The sequence below is a fragment of the Rhinolophus hipposideros genome, assembly GCF_964194185.1.
Source record: "Rhinolophus hipposideros genome assembly, chromosome: 14".
Taxonomy (NCBI): Eukaryota; Metazoa; Chordata; class Mammalia; order Chiroptera; family Rhinolophidae; genus Rhinolophus; species Rhinolophus hipposideros.
In genome coordinates this window covers 3,467,794-3,490,916 of record NC_138060.1, presented here as the reverse complement: position 1 = coordinate 3,490,916, position 23,123 = coordinate 3,467,794, and the positions used below count along the sequence as shown (strand labels likewise).

At 41.0% G+C, this 23,123-nt stretch overlaps 1 protein-coding gene across 9 annotated transcripts in view; it reads right to left on the bottom strand.

The window, feature by feature from the left end:
* The window catches only part of FOXP1 (forkhead box P1), a 578,556-nt gene that overhangs the window by 22,013 nt on the left and 533,420 nt on the right, over positions 1–23,123 (bottom strand). For 8 of the 9 annotated variants that reach the window (XM_081071680.1, XM_081071679.1, XM_081071678.1 and 5 more), the window contains 4 exons: positions 21,637–21,724; positions 10,016–10,099; positions 322–523; positions 138–217 (listed from right to left, as the gene is read on the bottom strand). In XM_081071680.1, coding sequence (XP_080927806.1) covers positions 138–217; positions 322–523; positions 10,016–10,099; positions 21,637–21,724 — 454 coding nt within the window. The remainder of the gene's footprint in view (positions 1–137; positions 218–321; positions 524–10,015; positions 10,100–21,636; positions 21,725–23,123) is intronic. The other variant, XM_081071683.1, reaches the window with a different exon arrangement.

Here is a 23,123-nt window from a genome sequence, read left to right as displayed (position 1 = left end):
CAGTTTTAAAAAACCTTATAGAAAAGGTTTTAGCATGCCTGCATACTAAACGGTTTTAAATCTACTTCATCAATATAATATATCCATGTGCACGTACACCTTTTGAAATAACTTCACATACTGTGTTCTTTACTTACCTGCCTAATTAAAGATGCATATGTAAATGGTGGTCTAACTTCCGCGTTCTTATAAAATTCTTGGTTCTGCGCAATATCTGCTAAATAAGAATCATTGTCCTATTAATTATCACTTTTAAAAAAGAGGCTGCTCTACAAGAATTGCATATTGCATTTCTATGTGAGGGAAAAATAGAGTATATACCTGAAGAAATGGGCACGTTGTATTTGTCTGAGTACCGCCTGCGGATGGGTCCCACCGTGTGCATGCTGGTGGTGGTGATGACCGAGGGGCCTTGAGTGACAGGTGTGATGGGGGCAGTCGGGGTAGTTGGAGTATGAGGTAAGCTCTGTGGAGAAGCCTCTGAAGCAGACTTAGAGAGTGTGACGCTTGACACCAGATTCAGCTGTGAGGAAAAGAACAATTCTTAGAAGACCTTCAGGAAACAACAGAGCAACCAGGAAAGTCTCTAAAATCCAGCAAGAATAATACAGGGCATGCCTGGCTAGCTTTCTTTCTCTAAGTAGATGTTTCTAATCAACTGAACTACGAGGTGAGTTCCCATGTAAACACAATCCACTTAGTAGTTAGCTGGGATACACTGGTATAGACCTGACTGAGCTCGCCAACAGAAATTTCTGCAATGTGCTAGCACAAGTGAGGAACTGTTTTTACTTCATTTTTAAAAAAATTAAACTCTAATTTAAGTGAGTTTAAATTGAAATAGCCACACGTTACCAGTGGCTACCATACTGCACAGCACAGGGACAGGCCACTCAACTTCACAAGGAAACTTCTTGGACAGGAAACTATTACCAGTGTGTTTGGCCTATGACTCGAATTAAAATACAAGACATTGATCCAGTAAGCCACCATTGTGTTCTATCAGTTGACAGAGAGAAATCTTTGAAAGCTTTGTGTGTAATCTTCATTAAACTCTATCAAATATAGGCTTGGAATCTATTAATTTTAAAAGAATATGGCATATGAGAGAGCTGGAATGGTGGAATTTTTTATTTTTTTCCTTCAAGTCAAGTGTTCAGTAATATAATGGAATAATCTATTGCATCAAGTAAGAAAATGAATATTATGTATTTGAAGTAGTATAGATAAAAATCAATAGTACTGTTTCAATTCCCTCCCTCCTCCCTTCATCCCTTTCTCCCTCCTTCCCTCCCTCTCTCTCTCCTTTCTCCCTCCTTCTCTCCTTCCCTTCCTTCTTTCCCTCACTCCCTCCTTATCAATCTAACTTTCACCTTGAAGTGATTCGCCTATTAATACTGGAAAAACCGGCTTGTCCCCCTTTCTCAAAATTTATTGTTACAGAAACACTATGTCTGACTATGCTGAAAACTTGATCGTTTTCAACACATTATAGTTTACTTAGGATTGCTATCTTAGATACAAATAGTTGGCCCAAATCCAAGAAACTTGTGCAGAGTAGGCTTACTTGGTAACATTTTCTCAAACCAGATTCTGAATCACTTAACAAAAGGGGTCTATTTCACCATCGTGACAGTTCTAGTACAAGGTATTATTTGTGGTGGGGTTAAAAATGAGATTCTTCTGAGGTCATAATCAAAGAACATAGTAAAAGAGACTTCCAATTTGTTGAGAAGATCCCACCTCACTCATACTAGAGTAAGGAAAAAGGCCATGAGAAACTTCTCTAATATGTTTAGGGTTAGTTCCATAAAAAGGCAATAAATCTGAAGAAAAGAAAGATCAAATATCGTCGGGGAAATAGTAACAGAGAGATGTAAACATAGTGCTGGAACCTGAATGCTGCATTGGGAGCTTTTAGTTGTGTTTTTTTTTTCATCCCCCTTCCCTTGAATGGCTGACTCAGCCAACCACAGACAGTGCCCCCCTCGCCCCAAGAACAAGCTATGGAGATGGCGCTGACCTTACAGACGCCCAGGCAAGCTGGGTTCCGCTGAGAGGTGCTTTTTGATTAGTGCTGGAACCTGACTTCATGACACACATTTGCAAACTACCTGCTAGCAGTTCAAAGGAGCAGCCATGGGATGGAGTGCGAAGGAAGGCTGGGAAGAAGCCAGTGGGAAGGTCGGGGCTGACCTTCTTGGTATTGGACCTTTTTCACTGACCGAGGCCAGGGCTACACACATAAGCATCAGCCCCAGCAAAGAGCCACGGAAGTTTGTGCATGAAAGATTAACATACAAAATATACAGCTTTTACGATTCAGAGGCTGCTACGCCTAAGAATAGAAGCACACTCTGGAAAGTCATGGATACCACTTGTAAAAACTGTGTTGTAGGCCACCCGCCACTGTGTGGTTCACTTAATTCTCTTACCATCACTAACACTTGAAATGGCATTACTCGTATTTTACAGATAAGCAAACTGAGGCTCAGGACAGATTAAATAACTTTCCCATATCCACACCGTGGACCCAAAGTCAAACACACACTTGTGATTCTAGGCCTTCTGTATAATCTCCTCACACCCAATTGATGAACAAAAGAAACACTAACCAGTTTCATTTTTCCGTAGTCTCATTTTTGGAAAGGATTCTGTGAATAGCTTTTATCTTTGCTTCTAAATGGACATTCAATAAATATGACTGAGCAAATGTAAGGCATGTGGCACTGACCTGACAGAACGGGCACAGAACGGAATGGCTGCCCTTGCAGAGCTTACCATCAAATACGGACAGTGGTCAGAGGAAAATGTGCACAACCGTAAGACAGTTCTGAGGAATAACTCTACTTCTGGGCTTCTCTTTTCAGTTTATGAACATTACCCTAAACATCAAGACTTTCTTAAAAACGTAATGAAAATTGTAATATAAATACAACGTCCTTAAGCAATATGCGTGCTCTTCCCAGTTTTGTGAAGAAGTTCAAGTCCAGTGGGTTCTGGTCTAACTGCCAAAAACCAAAACTCACATGAACATTCCGCCAGTGTAAGGCCATCTTTTTGGGTGCTCACATACAAGAAGAGTAGATATGCTGTCGCATGGTGTAACGGCACAAAATGTAAAAGGAATCAGACTCTTGCGACTTTTACAAAGGTCTCAACACTTGGACTGTTTCTACCAAAAAAGCAGCAGTGAAAAGTAAAATCCGTCCAGGTCAGCATGATCGACGAAGAAAGAGATGTAGTAGAATTTTCTGGAGGCTTTTGAAACATAGGGCGCAAGTGGAAATAAACACTAAGCCAGAAGAGAGCAGAGAGGAGGCTTACCAGGTTTCACAAATGACACCGTGATTCACACCCACTGCTGGGCTGTCTCTAATAAGCCACAGAGGAAGCAGCCAATCTCAGCTAATTGCCAGATAAAAATGTATTGTAAGGACTCTAATTAGGAGATGCGGATGGAGGTGATCTGATGATTAAATGCTGCATTCGAGTGACCCCACCATCAGTGTGCAGTGGTGCAAGATGTCACTAGAATATTTTGTAGAAACAGTAATTTTGTTTCGAGGAGGGGAGGCAGTAATATTTGTAATGACGGCTATGAGGTAAACTAATTAAAAGACAGTTCCTAGAGGAAGAGGGTGGCCGAGAGCAGCTGTGGCCATTCCAAAACCAAGTGCCAAGTCTCAATAGAGAGACTGCAGTCAAGTGGAAAATTTCTGCCTGACCTCTGCTCTTGCTATTAATTTGCAGGAAAACTAATGACACATATACATATTCCCACAAAATTGTTCTAATTGCTAATTTGCCAAAGGAGCCCAGATTCCAAATTAAACATGACTGTAGCCCGTGAGGGAAGGAAGAAAAAAAGCTGGAAACTCCAAACAGAGGGTGCTGTGCCTCGCACAATCATTTGAAGGCTGAACCAACAAGTTAATGAAATGTCAACCTTGTCAACCGCTCTAGAAGTTCCTTAACTTTTCAACTTTTGTTTGATGATCACATGCTTGTCTTGAGGAGACACCACCTTGGGAAGGGAGGTCACGAGAGAGATAAGACGGAGCATGGGGAAGGATTCAAAACGGCTCTGTGTTCAAACCTGCTCCTTTAATTAAGGTCTCGCTGAACAAAATGGACCAAAAAAAATTAATTATAGACTTAAACAGAAGAGCAAATCGGGAATGGTGTGGGTTTTGCTGTAATCTTGAAATAGTCATCTTAACTGTAAACTATTAAATCTTAATATAATCATCAATTAGAAATGAAAGCATAAGCTCTTTGTGTTTCTGGCTGTAGTTAAGTTTTTAAAAGATAATTTTTTTCCGGGGCATGGAACAGGAAGGGATTGGTCTGGGAGGGTTTCTTTTCCTATTTTTCTAATTGTGTCCATTTTCTATTTAAAAAGAAGTTGCTATGTTTAGAAAAGTTAGTAACTCTGATATTTTCTACATGGCAAATTTCCATCATGTGATGATTTCGGCAAAGATAATCTCTTTGAAACTCTGGCCAAAAAATTCTTATGTCACTTAAAATTGCTGCAGGGTTTTATTTTTTAAATTTATGTGTGCTTCTTAACCATCATCTTATCCCCCCGTTCAGCTGCAGAGGACTACCTACCCTGGAAATCTTACCCATACAAACTATGGGAACTGTCACAGCTACCTAATACTCTGATTAGCCCTTTTTCAAAAGATTAAGCTTTAGTTTTTAAACAGTAAACTCCTCTCTCTTTTAAAGATGATGAGTCACTCACATTTTTAAAAAATAAACAAACCACTGATGTAAACTCCGGACAGAAACAGACTTGTCGTTAAGTATTCCCACAAGAACTCATTTTTATTTTTGTTTGTGCTCTTGCCTCACATGAAAGCAGATTCTGAGAACAAAAGACAAACCTGAAACCAAAACCCCAAGGGACCTAGCTGCGTAGTAGGGGCTTTCAGGCTCACAGAACTGGTTTTTCTGCTGTTGGTTTCAGCGTCCTGAGCTGGCCCAAGTGCTGCTTTAACCACATGGCGTTTTTGGACATGAATCACTCCCATGCGGAGAAGGCCTTTCCAGGCTGAAGGGAGGGACCTACCCAAGACTGTGGGGAGCTAGGACTGGGGGTGGCAGCGGGAGGCTATGTTCCCAACCCTTGCCTTCCCCTGCCATCTCAGCCTGGCCCTGTAACAGTATCAGGGGTGGGCACTGGTGGAAGGCAGTGACTGAGAAGGTAGTGTCCTGGACAGTGGACTGGAAACAAAACAAAAAACTGGCACTGAGTTGAGGAGGGAGACTTAATGAGAAACCGTATATAAAAATAACTCGTGTGAGTTGCGCTTGAGAATCTTTTATGACTGCCTAATATTTTTTCTCCAGCTCTAAAGCAAGGCTGAAGCCCGAAGGGTCAGCCATTTCTTTTATGAGTTAAAAGACCCCCTTTTCAGACAGGGAGCACTTTGTTTTTATAGTAGCTAAAAACTACTTCGAAACAGTCCTAATTGCTATGGGTAGAGGAAAAGAGAATGTGTAAAAAGGAAAATCTAATACTGCATTTCACTTCAAGTATCCAAGTTCCTCTAGTGTTTTACAGCATTTTTCATACAGGGGCTATACTACATACACTGTAGTTACTTGCCCACCTGATTGGAAGGAATGTGGTTTCTCCAGCTCAGGGGTTGTTCTCTGGTGTGTAGGAATACCCTACAGCAATGTATACTTCTCATGTACTCCTTATTATAAAATATGATTTGCAGCACTGACCAACATAATGATCATGAAGTCTTTTTTAAATGTCCTTAACAACTTAATAAAGTCCTAACACACACTTCTTTCTGTTGTGATTGTTTTCTCCTCTGAGTTACTCTTCCCTCCAAGGAAGAGCTCAGCAAATTCCCCACAGAGTAAGTTACACATGGAGACAGTAATCAGCAAGCAATACATTTTGGTGTTCACTCTAAGAATGTTAATGATATTGAGGATGGTCGATGAGGATATTGACCATACTCATGATGATAGTTACTATTGTCTAATTTTTCATGTTTGCTTCTCTTAACATGGAAGAGAAGAATCTTAGAACTCAAAAATACAACAAATTTGGCTATTCTAAACATGTCAGGAAAGGCTTTTACCATTGCATGTGCTCGACTGCTAGAACACAGCAGCTGCTCTGTAAACTTTTACATATCCTTTCCATGCAGGGCCCAGATTTAATAAAATTAAGAGTACGACAAGCTTATTTTAGCTGATGTTGGCTATTCCTTCTCTTCCTCCTCACTGATCCTCATTACCTATCTTCCTCTCCCAGCTAGCTCCCTTCCTTAGAGACACGCAGACACATGCACCTACTCTTAACCCCAGGGAAGATTCACAAAACTGACTTCCTTCCATTTCTTCTGATTCATGTAGGTTTCGTTACCTTTTCCAGAAGTCTTCCTGAACCCCAGCATAATAGCTCAGTTGTTGTACTCACACATAGCACAACTCACACAGTGAGAATGTAAGAGTGTATATGTGTGTATTTATTCATTAGTTTGCCTCAACAAACCTCCAAATACTTCAATGGCAGGATGCCTCTAATTTCTACTCTATGTTTTTACGTAGCATGCTCAATTAAGTATTTGTTGACGCAATAGCTTGATTTTAAATGCAGAAATTCTCTTTCCTAAAACAACTTTGCAGTTTGAGTCTTAGGTATAATTTTTTTCAGTTTAAGACTTTCCAGCAAGCAGGAAGAGACGCTCTGAAGGTGTCCGAACACTAGGAAGACCGCAATCTCATGTCCCAGTTCACCTGTCTACCTCCAGTGTGAGCGAGCGCAGATCCACGTCTGAAAACTTGGGGTCTCTCCCGAGAACTTGGGGTCTCTCCCGAGATGACCATACCCTCTACCTACCCAAATGGGAAGATGAGTTCCACAATGGGATCCAGAAAACGCATCTACGAGCTCATGGAAGAACAACCCAAGAAGGTTTTGGCTGTTTCTTTGATGGAATGAAATGAGGACTGGTTGGACAATAGGATATAACAAATGACCCTTACCCAAATGACACTTAGTGAAAAGCAACGTTTACAGCAAAGCATTTTATCATTTAGTAACTAAGAATTTTAAAATACACATGAGGTTCCTTTAAACATAAATGGAAAAAAAAAAAGAAAAAAAACTACAAAAATTCACTGGCAATGCTGTAACATGCAAGTCCCCACCTATGGGTAGATTTGAACCCCAATCATTGCTTATTTCAAATCAAATATTCTAGAAGAATATGCATTTGAACATACACCGGGCATTCTATTACTTCAGGTGAAATAAATTAATTACAGGCAAAAGAGACTATTTTGCAAATTAGAACAGAACACCAGATAGCTCTGTATCACTGAAGTCGAAAAAAGAATCAAGGTTGCGCAGTGTGTGTCTGCTTTTTTTCACATTTTTTTGGAGCAAGGAAGTAAAAATTTATGCAAAATACTACATGTCTACTTTTATAATTAATTTTCCAATGCCTCACCTATACATATTTTAATAATTCCTGATTTATAAGATGGTATCTGTAATAAAATTTTCTATTTTCCAATAAATGAAAAGAAGCCAGGTTCATTCCGGCAACAGTGTCACACAATATCTGCTTGTCAGGCACCAATTTTTACTTCTTACATGTAAGTTAAAGGATAAGGAATTTATAATGCTGCCTGTGAAGGGAACCACTTTTCATATACAAATGTGATCTTTTTTTTTTTCCAAAGGGTAATACAACAGTGCATTTACATAAACTAATCCAAACAATCTATGTATCTGACAATGGCAAACCTCACACAGACGGCCTATTGTTGGTTTACATCTTGGAGTTCTTTATATTGGCTTGTAGCGCTGCTCTAGCTGTCAAAGGTTTGACTTGGACTCTAAATAAATGGTTATAGAAGTGCTGTGCAGCGATATTGGACTTCTTTGCAAAAGAAAACCTGCTGTGTATGAATTCAAAAGCTATTAATTTTTCAGTCAAAAATATTCGTGCCTATTTCTTTTAATAAAGAAATACTGTGCTGAGCTACTAAGAGATAATGTTGACTAGTGGTAGAGAATTTTCAATAGAGCAGTTAAAAATAAATTTAGTAGGAGGTCCCCTTCAAAGTTGTAATTTTCTAGAATGTAAAACATTTTTTTAAGTACTAATCAAGACAGAACTTCCTTCCTTGTGCAGTTTCCCCAGGACTGCTTTCCCCGGTTTATCGGTTGCTCAACACTGGTCCTCATGGAGATTCCCAGCAGCCCTTCTGTGCCCTAGGTGGGCTTACATGCATGGGGCTCCCTGCCAACACCCAGCCCCTCCCTCAAGGAGCGCCCCCGGGGGTCTGCAATTCCTTCTTCCTCCCTCCATGAGCATCAGGATGCCAAAGGAATCCATTCCGAGAGTCCAATCATTATTCCATCATTGTCTCTAATCCATGGAGCAAGTAGGAGATAATCTCATTCTCTCCCTCTTTGCTGTTGCTAGGTTTAAAGACTCAAACCCTTCCTCCTGGGCAGAACCATTTCCCTATAGACAAAAGCAATAGGAAGACTTTCAGAGTTCAAAGGTGATCATTTCCCTCAGCCGTTTTGGCTATGCCCACTGGAGAACTCAAGTCATTTCAGGATCTCACCAATTTGCTTAGCTCAGTTCATATTATTCCCAGGAACCTCCTGGAAAAGGAGGGACTGATAGGAATAGCAGGAACAGCACAGCTGACTACTGAATCCACTACTGATTCCATACTGAATGGCCTGTTTTTTTTCTCCCTTCCTTTATTTTTGGTAGCCTACACACTCAGCCCTACAGCCATTTACTGCAGAATATATGGAAACTAAGGGCTCTTTCCGAGTAAAAATGAATGTGCAAAGTGTTTAATGATTTTATGTCCTATATCTCAGTAATGTGTTCTGTTTCAGACATTAATTTTGTCTGCCAACTGCATCTTGGCAGGCTACCACATTTGCTGGGTTAATAGTCTGACTCCGTTTTATTTCTATCACCATAAATCATACATATATGGGTGTATGTTTGCTTTATTTATAGAAAAGAATCAGTCAAAACAGATAAACCAATACTTTGCCATTATGCTGCATCATTGCATATTGATTAAAATTGCTGGTACTAACTATAGATTGTCAACGCTCAATTAATTTTCACACAGTGACTCCATGCAAAATCAAATAAAGGCAGTGTACCTTTAAATTTTACAAATCTTAAAAATCAAGAAGCAAAGCAACTCTCTCCGTTTTGAATAATCAGTTGATGGTACTAGGAGATTTTTAGAAACGTAAGTATATGAGAAATAAAACTGTTCGAGATCGATTTATAACAAGGACCAAGGTCTGAGACAGGAGTTGGGCATGCCATCCTTCCACGCTGTCTGTGCTTGGATGGCACTCTTCGAGGTCAAGTGAAAGGAAACAAGGAGAGAAATAGGGGATTCCTAAAGTTAAACAGAATTTCAGTGTACCTACCATGTTTGGTCTCCTGCGAAGGAGAACTGTTCACTTCAAACTCTTTCAGTAACCCTTAGAGGCTCCATAATTTTAGCCTCTCTCAGACAGCGTGTTTCCTTTCTCGGTCACAGTGAGACTGGACTATCCCTCGCTCCTTTTCTCATACTGACTTGTCTCTCAGCTCCCCCAGGCTGACATGCCTTTGTCCTCTGCCTTCATGGTCGGGCTGTCTTCTCTTTGCATTACCACCATCTGGAAAGTTTTGATTTTCCCTCGCCCAGTGAGCTCTCATAATGTATTTGAATACCTCAGGACGGCATCCAGTATCTGTCCCAAAGAAGAGCTGGCTGTTTGGGCCTGAGGAGCAAGGGCTGTGTGCACATCATCCTGTCTGTCCCTACACGCCTAGCACAGTGTCCTCTTTAGGAAAGGTTACCGAAAACGGTCCACTCAACGCAAGTCTTCGCTACTCAAAGCTAGGGGAGTGCCTGAGCTTCCTCCTGTTGCTCGGGGTGGGAAGCAGAGCAGTCCTGGTGCCTCTTCCCCTTGGCAGAGCTCAGTACTTACGGGCTGGGGCGTGGCTTTGGGCTCCGTAGACTTCACATGCAGATGGGTCATCATGGCTTGCAGGCGCTCTTTGTCTTTTGCGAGCTAGCAGGGAGAAAATGCTTTGTTATTCTTTGACTACAGATCTGAGCATGGTTTTACCATTGCATGCCATTACATCCAAAATGATACATATCCCAAATTAAATGATGGCACCATCACACATGACAACATCGTTTTCATTGCTTAATCATTGTGAAAACTATACGACCATTGCCAAACTCCAAGTAACTGGAAGTGTCCGTGTGAGATTTCCCAACACAAGATGCGTTAGCTTTTAACTGGGAGCTTCTAGACCTGCTGGCACCAAGGAGTCCCATGTAACACAGACAGCTACAAGACAAAAACGTGAATCATGCCTATTAACCAACCTTATTCATGAGGAAGCCAAAGGAAAATGAGCTAGGTACCTAAGACTCATAAATTCATCTGTTGTGGTTGTGGAAAACTCCTAGACAGATGGGCACATTTCTACAAAATTAATTTTATCTTTCCTACCAGGTAGGCATAGATTAAGACAGTGCCGGCAAGAGTGACATTATTAGCAGGGTAGGCGCAGGGCTACAGGGTCGACAGGCTCCCATTTTCAAATGAACTGAGAGTAAGCTTACTCATTTATTTATTTATTCAATATGTGAGTACCTACCATGTGCTGGTCTCATCTTAACAGAAATTGAAGTCTCCTCATTCTACAGAAAATTATCTTCTAAAGGCATAGGAGTTTCTAAATGGATGTACATGGCAGGCACTCAAATACTATTAATCATGTTTCTTTATGCTTGCCTTGGACTGTTTTAACACTATGTGTTCGATAATCCAAGATATTTGGGCATAGCGGACATATAATAATTACCTTTGTAAAAGAAGTGGGAAGTGTATCCCCAAAAGACAAAGGTATAGTTAAGAAAACAGCTGTGGAATTTTGGGAAAATGTATAGGAGCTTTGTGTGTGTGTGTGTGTGTGTGTGTGTGTGTGTGTCTGAGAGAGAGAGAGAGAGAGAGAGAGAGAGAGAGAGAGAGAGAGAGAGAGAGAGAGAGGAGAAAATGTCAGAATTGGGGAGGGAGGGACTCATTCCTTTTGTCACAAAATTACCCTTAAATCTTTCAAACATCAATTATTTTTGTAAGTCTAAAATTATTCCGAAGTAAAAATCAACTAAGACTTTTCAATTAGAGGTGTTTCTAAGGGAGAAAAGTATTTCAGGAACAGGGGGAAAGCAGAGGAAAGGGAAAGGGCACAAAAGCAAGAGAAAGAAGCTCTCAGCTTATCCTGAACGGATCGCTCAGTCTCCAGTCAGATCACACTGGATTTTCCTTTTTTCTTTTTATTCCCTTGTGGTTCAGGGAGGAATAATTTAAAAGAAAAAAAAAAAAAAAGCCTTACAGTGTTAGCATTTATCTTTCAGCAAACAGGAAATGAAAATGATACCATATTAGGAGTCACTTTATGTTATTCATTCTCTGTTCTTCAGTAAGTTATTGAACAACCAAACTAAAAGATGCTCTGAACATACAACATAATGCTAAAGGAATGTAGTTTCCCAAAGTGGCTGTTAGAACAATTAAAACGTTAGCAATGTCGTTTTCTCCAGTTATTTGTTTTTTCATGTAAATGTTCTAGGTTTTAGATGTTAAAATTAAGACATTCCAATAAAATATTTCGTTTGAAAATTATCATGGGGCAGAAGGAATTCAGGCACATATGTCATTCTTTTTAAAAACTAGTAGTAGTCTGCCATAATGAAAATTACAAATTAAAGGGTGAAAAGTGATGATTACTGAAGAGTCTGATGAATATTAATTGTGACTTAATTTTGGGGTACACCTTGTTGATACAGTAATTACAAAGACCAAAGTAGAAGGAAATCCAAATTCTCAGCCCCAAAAGGAATCATCACCTTTATATTCCATCCAAATGTCTACCAGTTAAAGGCAGTAAAAACAGACTGCAAACACCCCTAGATTTGTATACACAGCCACCCCCAAAACCCTGGAGGTCACTGCCATAGGGACCGTTTAGGTTTTCTGTAAGAATATTACCTAGACTTCATCGTCCGTTTTGAGAATGATCCAGGTTCCTTATTATGCCCAAACCTCAACTCCACAATCCTAGTGCTGCTTTACTTATAAAAGAGGGGCAAGGTTATAGAAAAAGGCAAAAATCCAAGTTTCTGCTTTTGTTTGATTAGCCCAAACTAGCATGTAAATGAGTGTTGGATTTTCATCATCAATTATAGCTTTAACACAAACTATTTCAACAATTAAAGAGAAAAACAAATAAACAAACAGAAAAAAAAACCTGGCCAAATTCACTTTTTGTTTTTTTACGCAAAAAGGCAAAACATTTACACCTATTGAAACCACATCCTCTACCTACAGTCTTGCATTTATAATGCTCTCTGGTCCTTCCTAAAGCTTTCAGGTTCTTTATTACTTTCATCTCATCATTCCATGTGCTCACCACCCCCATCAACTTTCACGGCACCCATTCATTATTATGAGAATACAAACATTTAACATTAGCAAGCATATTCCAGCAGTCCCTTATAAACAGAATCCCATGAAAAGCAAAGAAAAGGAGGATGAGAAATACAGTCCAAAGGTTAACTAGGAATTTGGTGGGCAAATATAAAGAAATGTTGTATGTTGTGCTATCAGAAGAGAATACTCTCTGAAAGCTTTCCTGGTGGGCACAGGAGGAGTATCTACAGAAAGGGAAAGGCAATGGGCCACACAGGAAGGGGGCTGCCTGTGCAGTGTTTGTTTAAATTAGCAAGTTCCTCACCAATTCCGTAGCACGACAGCACAGTGAAAACCGGTAAAGGATGTGGGCACAACCACCACACTCTGCTGGGTTCAAATTCTGGCTGTATGACTCGGGGCACATTATGTAACCTTTTAAAGTATTTAGCTCTCTTTCTAAATATGGAACAGCAATCTCTGCACTTTGAAGGGTTGTTTTGAGGATTAGATAAATTCTTGCACATAAATTTAGCATAGAGCCTACTCTTCATGAACGCTCAACAAAACAAAAAAAATGCTTTTTTTTGGTTGTTTTTTTCTTTTAAGGAAAGGTTAATCAGTGTGGTCTATGCAGACGTCTACTGGCTTAGTATATGTTTGGAATGTGGATCAACATAAAGGGTTCACTAGCGTTTGCAGCTGGACAAACTGGGGAGAGGATCTGATGTTTTAAGGAATGGAACAGAAAACATATGACAGATGAAGTCCATTTCTGATGGATTTCTCTCCTTGGTTCTCTCTGGATCTTTCCCTCATCCTAGGCAAACGCTTTCTCCCCTTGGCTGATGTAGGTCATCCCCTCTTCTATTAACCATGGCCTTGAATTAGGTTTTAGATAGCCCAGGCTGTGTGAGACCGGAACAAGCATATTGCTCTGACCTACTGATAAGTGCCTACGGCCAGGAGCTCCATTCAACATCTTCAGAGATAAAAAGCAAGGAGATTAAACTCATTTTTTTAGCAGAGAAAAGAGAACATGGTTTTGGGTTCATTTAACATAATCATTTTATATGCTGTCAGGAGGACTAATCGTTTTAAGCCCAATTTGGTGGTTCTCACTTGTGAGAATAAAACTCTTCTGAAATAAATGAAGAACTCTGGATGTGTAAAAATACTAGAATTACTGAGGACAGTCACGAAGGAGGAGCCAAGTAACTCATTTGATTTCACAGAAGCAAAGCCTTGTGTGGCTAGTTCAGGTCCTCTCATCCTATTCTCGCACTTTATAGGTGGGAAACTGAGACGCGCAGGCTGAACTTACGTGGGGTCATAGATCTGGAACGGGTAAAAAACAGAAACAAACAAAAAACAAAACCCAAAGGCTAGAATCCAGGTTATGTGATGTGTGTTCCCCCCGATCCCACATGGGTGTGACCGCAAATGCATCTGGCACACAGACTGGGCACGGGCCTGCATCCTTCCCGCCCCCACATGGAGCTTCCATGTAGACACTTGTGGGACATACTTGTATGTACGTAATTTCAGCAGGCACCCAATGTATGAGTTGGCAAGTCTGGACTATTCCGGTAAACTGATGAGCCTTGGTTTAACTGTCTGGGGTCATACCTAAACACTCCAAGGGGGTGGGGAATGTGGGAGTAGGTGGTTGTAATAAAGCCCCCAAGGGTCCAAGTTCAATGAGACTGAGTCCGTCCCATGGACTAAGTGAGCCTTACGCCACAGCTGTCTAGGGCCCGATAGTAATTTCCAAACAACTGACCGGCGCACGTGTCCCTAGGTACACAGGTTTCCAGAGGACGCAGGAGTCAAAGAAGAAAAGCAAGAGAAACAAAAAGAAAAACGCAGTCACTGGAAGGGGTAGAAATGGAATTCTACCAAACTTGAGTGTTGTTAATTAAATAGTTATTTCCTAACCACTTTATCCAACTACGGTCATTCACATGCTTTTAAAACTCGGCACCAGTGAAACTTTTAAACGACTTTTTAAACACCAGCTACAGCTTTCAGGTGGTAGGCAACCTGACTCGTTTCACCCCAAGTGAAGAACTCCCCTATTTTTATTGTATTTTGTTACCATCTTCCCATTCCTTACATGTGATTATTAAAGACTCTCTTGACATTTGAAGCAGACGCACACTAATACTCAGTCATAGTCTAGGAATTCTAATGCTCCCAGAGTTAGGCACGATTCTAAATTATGAAAACTAAGTGTCTCGGTTTTCAAAGAGGGACGTGGAAGTGAGAAACACAGATTCTTCTTTTTCTTGGCTCTAGTCAGGAAGTGGTGGCAACATGAAGCTATAATGCTATGAGGACCTCTCCCCAGCACCCTGAGCTTACTCAGAGAGGGGCAGGAGGCTCTGTCAGGCCACTGCTGTGAGCAACTGTCCTGAGTACTGCCTTGGAGAAGGTTAGAAATGCGGACACATCACAGATCATGAAGCTGCTGTGATCACAAACAGCACTTAGTGTTAGGCTTAATGTCTTCCTCTGCTACTGAAACTTGTACATTTTTCTCCCTGTTGACCTGTTCTTAGAGCTTACAGCTCCTGGTACAGATGATTCAGACAACTCTGGAGTGATCTCAGCGCCCGTGAGCTCTAGCCTTGCCCTGCTGCCACGGAGTGCTCAGGAGAGCGCTTCACGAGGCAGAGAAGAGTACGGCCCCCACATCCAAGTCTTAAAATCAGTGATCTGCAACTCCTGGGTACATGCACAGAACCCCACTGGGCCACGATGATGCTGGGTACAACCAGCACAGCCATGAAAGGAGCATGGTTCCAAAGGCTGGGCTGCAATCCTGGGTGCTGTCCATTATTTGCCATTGGCTTTGAACAAGTGAATTAGACCTTCTAAATCTCAGTTTCTTCATCTGCAAAATGGGGAGGGAAGCACTGAAAATGATTTATTTATCTGACTCTAAGAGGCCAACCTTTGCAAAGAATAAGAATACAGTAAACATGCTCATTAAGTGTGAGACACACACTGATTTCCAAATGTTAGATTTTTCCTTTAAAAAACAAATCTTAGGATTGAGGAAATAGGGTAGAATCTACTCAGAGGGGTATTGAGGATTCAATGAAAATGAAGGTATAAGTATCTAGAATAGTGCGTTGGCACATAGTAGAAGCTCAGTAAGTATCCAGTCAAATGGTTTTCAAGCTCCTTCAAGAAATAATTACAAGTAGAACATGAACCATTCGGTAGGTCTCTTTCACAGCCAGTGGATTCAAACTCATCATTAGGGTGACCAACTCATCCCAGTTTTGAAACTGAAAACCCCAAGTCCCAAGAGTCCCTCAGTTCCAGCTAAGCAACTGCAATGTCTAATCACTCCATTTCCTGTTAAATAGACAGATGAATACAACAATGAATTCTTCTATCATCCTTCTACCTCAGCCTACAATCAGGTAAAACTTAAGTGGTTCCCTTGACTTGGAATATCCTTGCTAATAGCCCTTTTCCGGGTCACCTCGACAATGCCCCTCCCCCACCTCCCACCTCCAATTCTGCCTGCTATGCATTTAGAGAAGTGCTAGTCTAACGGACATGTCCCTCTTAGGTTGCACATTACAGGAAGGAAGAGGCCTTACTTACCTACACCTAGTGCTCTGAATACAATAGGTGCTTGATGAATAGTGAGGGAATGGAATCAAACCGTCAAAGAAGAAAAGGTCCACACCCCTGTACCCCGACCCCCTGCCCAGGCCAGGCAGACCACCGCATCAGATTGGCTGTCCCCTTAACTGTTTCCAATATTAACTTTAAAGGGTCTACAAGTTCAGGGTTCGAAGGAAGCCTGTCCTGAGCCCTGTCTCCTAACACATGGTAAGCCGTGGGCATGATGAAATGCCAAATCTCCAAGGCTTCTTTTTTCTTTCATTCAAACCCCATCTTCATACACCAGAGGACTGCTGACAACTGAGCAAGTCATATTAAAGTCAGAACAGATTAAAACCAATACCGCATATGTGGCCAGAAAAATGTATCTATGTCTGGAACGTCTCAACTTTCTAAGAGGGGTAAGTCCAGCAGAAGACTTGTTTTCCCTGTTGTCTTTTAAATTGGATGGTTTTCCCTTTTCCCAAAATAGAATTCTGTTCCCGCCACTGAGATACCTTTTATGATATCTTATCCACAGCTTGATGGTTGAGATAAGTCGTAGGCGTATCCCACCTCTGTGAATCCAGGTAACTGGGTTAGTATGAATTTAAATCCCTGGGCCCAGGTCTGGTACACAGTAGGTACTCAACTATCAGGGGAGGTTCAAGTGCTTCCTTACAATCCTGGCCAATGGCATTTGGGGTGGGCAATCCTTTTTCTCCATTTATTTCCAGTTCCTATGCCCCTGCCCCTCTGTCTTGGGGGTAGGGAGCTGTGCATTTCGTATTGATTCCCATGCGTATTGATTATTGGAATTTTTTTCTTCACCAGTTCTAACTCATTTCCATGACTAGGTATCATTCAGAAGAATCTGTCAACAGAGAACATCTAACAGATGAAATCTTAAAATAGATTCCCTGACCTCAAAAGCCATATCCTTGACCCAAATAATTCCTATGGTGTCCACCTGTCTCATGTGCCTAAGTGTACAGTGTAAGAACCTCACACTTCTCAGGTTGCTCATGTTGGGCTTCCAGATAATAGCTGGGGGTTAATCCTCCATCTAGTCCTTTGACAAAACATGGGGAAAAATTACAAGTGTCTTTGTAATAATGAAATGCAGTATGAACATTCAAAAATGCTCTGAATGCCCACTAAGCTGTCTTTCTGACTCCTCATCCCGCTCAGTGAGACAAGTTACAGGCTGTGTAACACGAGAACTGAACTCACCAACCTTTCTCTATTAACAAGGTCTACATAAGGTGCCCAGTGCTCAGAAAACGTGCATTATATATTTTGATATCTTCCAACAAGAATCAAAACAGAACAGCACTGGTTAGACGGGTCCAAGGCAGACCCCAGAGCCCACCACTTTGATCTCTCCCTGGCTGCCTGACCTCCACCATTACAACCTCACAGGCTATTCCGTTTGATTCCAGTGCAGTGTTGTACAGATAGCACCACAATGGGAGACATCTCTAGCCACTGTCTCCTAAGGCTAACAGTGGTGACTGAAAAAAAGAAAAGAAAAAATTGCATCCAATTCTTTAGGGAGGTTTGACTACAGGTTAAGAAATACAAGGGCCTTTGTTTTGGGTCAGAGTTGAGGTTTCTGGGGTTTAGATTCCAGGGCCTGGAAACGTCCATAGGACAGCACTCCAGGGGCTTTCACCAGTGTCGGTCACGTCTGAGGCCGACTGACTGCCCTCCCGAATTCTCCTGTGGGATCCTTTCACGATGATTGTCTAGGGCAGACATAATGAACCTCTGCTGGTCTCTACTGGAAGATCCAATTTGAACTTATTGGGCTTGTTTTTACAACAGGGCACACATGTGACCTCTCTCCCAGATGTAAACACCAACCAGAGCCCAAAGTACTGCTCTGTAGAGAGAAGCCCTGTGAGTCTGGATGGTGGGAGAAACTTCTCCTACTCTAACGCAGCGATCATGCTTTGGGAGTTGTTCAAACCTGGATAGCTCTTTCTTGTGGTGCTATGTGGTGCAATATGGTTTTCAAATTCAAGTTAATAAATGATAATTGTGTAATATACTTAGAGGTACTTGAGGTTCAGGTGTTTCCTGGACTGGGAAATGTCTTCTTTGAGGGAAAGGCAGTAGCTCTTGGTGCATCACGGCCCGGCATCAGCCCCTCTAGGTGAGGTGATGTACCAGAGTGCAGCAGAGAGGAGGGGGGCGATGCCAACGGGAAATACACAGGGAGGCTGCGGGGGCATAAGACCCCCTCTTCGAAGTATTCTTGCTGCTGCCGGAACCCCTTTTCCCCAACACCTCAGGTTGTGTGGGCACAGTGACTCTTAATGGAAAAGTACTTTGCCAGACACGGGTGCATGATATGGCCAATGCAACAGCACAAACACAGAAGCGGGAACATCAGAGAAGCAGGAGGCCGAGTATGAGACTGGCTAGAGTGTGACTGCACCTTGCCCCCAACTGTCCCAATGGGCCTGGTCTGCAACGCAGACTCTCAATCCAAGCCCTGATAAGAGCTTCTCTTAACTCTACAGCAGGGCAAAGGTTCTTTAAATACTAAAAACTGTTGACATTTTCTGCTGTATTTCATCTGATTGAATAATAATTAATAGATAAGATCTGTTTTGGTTTGCGCCCTGCCTAGCACTGAAACTCTTTTGAACATGTTTCTAAGTGTCAGCTAGCACTGCCCAACCGATGCATGGTGCCGATGAAAAATTACTTACTTCTAGCTTTTTTCTCTCTGGAATGTAAGAACTAGGAGGGTACCCCTGTGTCCTACTCACTCTTGTATTCCTTTGTACGCCAAGGTTCCTGCTGTGTTGTAGGCTCCAGATAACGTGTGCCAAATGAATGAGTAGATGAATGGATGAACGAATATACTTCCCTCAGCCAGCTTTTCATACCCTGAAGATCGGCAGGTACTTATCATATGAAGCTGCTACAGAGGAAACCTGACCCATGCGGTGACCAGATCATTTTATATGCTGAGGCGAAGAGGGAAAAGGTAAGAAGACGGGAGCAGACTTTCAGGTAGCTAGGAACAACAAGGAAACAGATGCTAATACAGTGATGAGACTGTTGTTTTTGCTGAGCAGAGATAGCCTGGCAAAATCCTGCACGGGCCAGCCAGACAGTAAATAGTGTCAACCTTGCTCATGATGGGGGCTCTTGGAATTACTCAACTTTTCTGTTGTAATGCAAAAGCAGCCACAGATAATTCGTCAATGAATGGGTGTGGCTGTGTTCCAATACAACCTTTTATATGGGCAATGAAACCTGAATTTCATACAATTTATTCTTCTTTTGATTTTCCCCAACTATTCAAAACGTAAAAAGTTTTCTTAGCTAATGGGATTTGGTCCATGGTCTGTAGTTTGCCAACCCCTGCTTTCAACAAGCACTATTTCAACACCCCACCAATTCTCTCAGGCTTTGAAGAAACGGACCCCTTCAGAATTAGCCCGTCTCTTCTTTCAGTCAAGGACTCTCAAGCAAAACTATTATTCGAAATACCACAGGTAACTACCACATAGTAACTTCTAGCCAGATGATCTTCTTGGATTCCTATCACAAATCGAGAAGCCTGTTTTTAGTTTGATTTGGAGCTGAAGGATGAAGGGAAATCTATAAATCAATGAAATCCACAAATAATCAAAGAATCCTTGTACCAGTCTGGACCGCTCCCAGGTCACATCCACTAACTCCTCTCTCTCTCTCTCTCTCTCCCCTTCTCTCTCTCTCTTGCCTGCTCTTTGCGGACAGAGAGGAATAATAAATAAAATAACCAGTTCCTGAGTAACAACGGCCCCACACTCAAACTTGCAGTCTGCAATGCCTACCTGAGTGACAGCACCTCTGGTGAACAATTTATTCTAGCTAATCATTAAGAATTTAATTTTATCAATTAATAAATGCAGGAATTTGTATTACTTTATAAACACTACCATTAATACACGTAAATTCAGGTAGCAATGGATATAAGGTTTGTTCTGTTGAATCCAATTTTTATAGGGCTTACTATACTTCAATATAAGTGAACTTTGCAGATGAGATAAATTATACTACTTTTTTCCTTCCCAATAAACACACAAAATTTAAAGATGTTTCCAAAGACTTACATAAAAATTGGGGGGTTTTATGATGCACCCTTTGCCTGTACAAATATCCTACTATTCTAATAAGTTCGTATCTATTGTCTGAATAGAAAAATAGTAACTAGCTAAAGAAAATAACTTTTGAGACCATCTTACTAAAAAAATGTAATTTGTCATATAAGATGATAACTAATTAAAAAAAAAATCCTTTCTATCCTGAAAAGTCACAACAAAAAGTTTAAGTGTGTTTTGGCTGATTTTTCTCAGCAACTGTTTGAAGCTGTAAATGACTTAACTCAGTAAAATTCCAAATGTAATTATCTTCTGTACTTAGCCTAGGGCTCTCCATATATCTCAGCAGTGCTGTCTCGCATATAAAACAGGCTTTTCATGGCTGGTAACAATATAATGGACAACATTGTTTTAATTCCCCCTATTCGGCTAACCTCTTGCCTACACTAAACCGGCAGAGGAAGAAGCCACAGTGAGTCATGAAGCAGTCAAATGCATCTCGGGACTCGGTTGCATAAATGGGGTTTGCAGGGTCAGGCTTTTGCAATTGTACGTTTAATAATCTCCATTTCTGACCCAATTTTTACTTTTAGAAACTAATTTCCCATTAATTTTACCAATACTGGAATTATTGTTAAAATATGTTGGTTTGTAAACAAGTTACATCAGGAAGTGGAGCCCACATTAAAAATGCCTGGTCGCTCACAATTGTGATCCACAGGAAAACTGGCAGAAGGTTATTTTTTCTCGTCATAAAATACATTCAATATGACCCAATGGATTTCCAAATATGAGATTATATACATATATGTTTGTATGTGTGTCCGTGTGTGTGTTTAAAATGTGTGCAGTGACCTCTCGATTGTTCTCCATCGTGGAGAGAGAAGACAATGAAACATGAGGGATCCATCCACACAGTTTCCGTTTTGCCCTGGTAAACATGCCTGACGCACACTCACTCGCCCCGTCTCACTCACATTTGCAGCTCTCTCCATTCACATTCGTTCTCTCTCAGTCTTTCTCCCCAGCTTCAGCTTGTCTTCCTAACTCCAGGTGAACAATATTAGCAACTTAGGGGACCCCAACAAAAGCTAACCAGAGTTAAAAGGAGAAGAGAGAAGGGAGGGAAATGTGACAGAGAGATGGAAGTGCTGAAAGTGGAAACTCAGAGGTGGCTACACACGGGTGCACAGAACTTGGAAACATCTGAGCAGCGGTTCCAAAGGGCGAATTGAAGGTCAACTTCCCAAAGAATACAGAATACGATAAAATAAAATAAAACACAAGTTTGGACCTTCCATTCAATAATGAGTGCACAGGAACTCATTACAGAACACTACAGAGATCGGTATTTGAGGAACACTGAGGCAAGATTAAAAATAAACGTGGCTTTACCTGTAGCTCTAACTGCTGTACAACCTGCATTTGTACTCTACATTGAGCTGTACTTCTATCGTCCAGCGCATGCTCGCTGTTGAGATGTCTGCAACAATACATAGAAAATCATTAAGTGAAATGGAGAAACACAAAGGAAAATATAAGTTACCAGGACGTTTAAGCATAAACTAGGCAGCGGCTATTGCACAGCGAACACCAGTTCTGTGGGGGGCCTGCCCTTTCCCATCCCCACCACTTAATACTGTCGTTACATATAATGTAGTACAGTTGTCACCAAAATAACAAGTCTTCCAGAGCGAGGCTCTGCGGAGCATCTGGAGGTAACCATTTACACACAAATAAGAACATTTAAGAAATTAAGTCAAGGCAGCACTCAGGACCACCTCCAGGGGCAGAAATCTGAGCTAGGGTCCACTGGGTATTTCAGAATAGTCTAATTTGTATTAGGGTCTGAATAAGAGTGCTTGTTCACAACAAAACTGATTTTATGTAACTGGTGACAGAATCTTATATTGAAATGCATTAACACGGATGTCAGAAATGGCAAAGGGTGGATGGACCATGCTGTAATTTTAAACCTGAAATCTGAAACATGAACCTACACATGCAAATTATGTACCAATGAGAGGGAAAAATGCAGACAATTATTTAAAAGGAAAACTCTGGCTGGGTTCCTGACTAAATGGTCTGGATCTCCAGTTCACAGACGATTCAGGCCACATGCTGAGTTTGCCTGTCTTGTGGTCCTTTTGCTATTTATTAGATTTTCCAACTGGGAAAAGGCTAACAAATTGAAATTTCAATCAGTTTTACCATATGCAAGAGCTCTGGTAATCAGAGGGTTGAATCAAAGCCTAAAATCTTAAAAATAAAAATTCCTATAGCCATAGTACTCAGTTCTTTCTCATTAGTGATACAATAGACTCAAATAAGAGACATTTGCCTCAAATACTATTACCATTTTCATGACTTTTAGGCAAAAACACAATCTGGATTTAAGATAAAATTTTTGAACACTTTAATAACAAAAACAATAACAGGGATAGCTGAATATTAAGATTTTAGGTCCTATTTCAGTTGCTTTTTCCAAATATAGTTTAAATAAGAAATTTAGAACCCAGGTTTGCAACCTTTCAAGAAAACTATGCCAAATGCTCGCCTTTAGCACTTAACTAGGTAAAACCAAGCCTTATTTATTTATTTGTTAATGCGTGCCCTCCTACTGAACTACACTCAAAATGTGCTTATGTTCTGTCCCAAAGCTCTGTGGAATAAAACAAAAGGAGTACACATTCTGCCGTTCTTCATTCTGATGGACAACTGTTCCCCCACCCTGCCCCATTAAGGGGAAAAAAAAAAAAAGAGCCAAGAGGAGACATGGTGAACAACGGTAATGTACCTTCAAGATATTACCTCCAACCTTAGGCCAGAATAATGATTACAGTCTCTTCTGTTTAAAGACTAAATGAACAAACAACAGATGA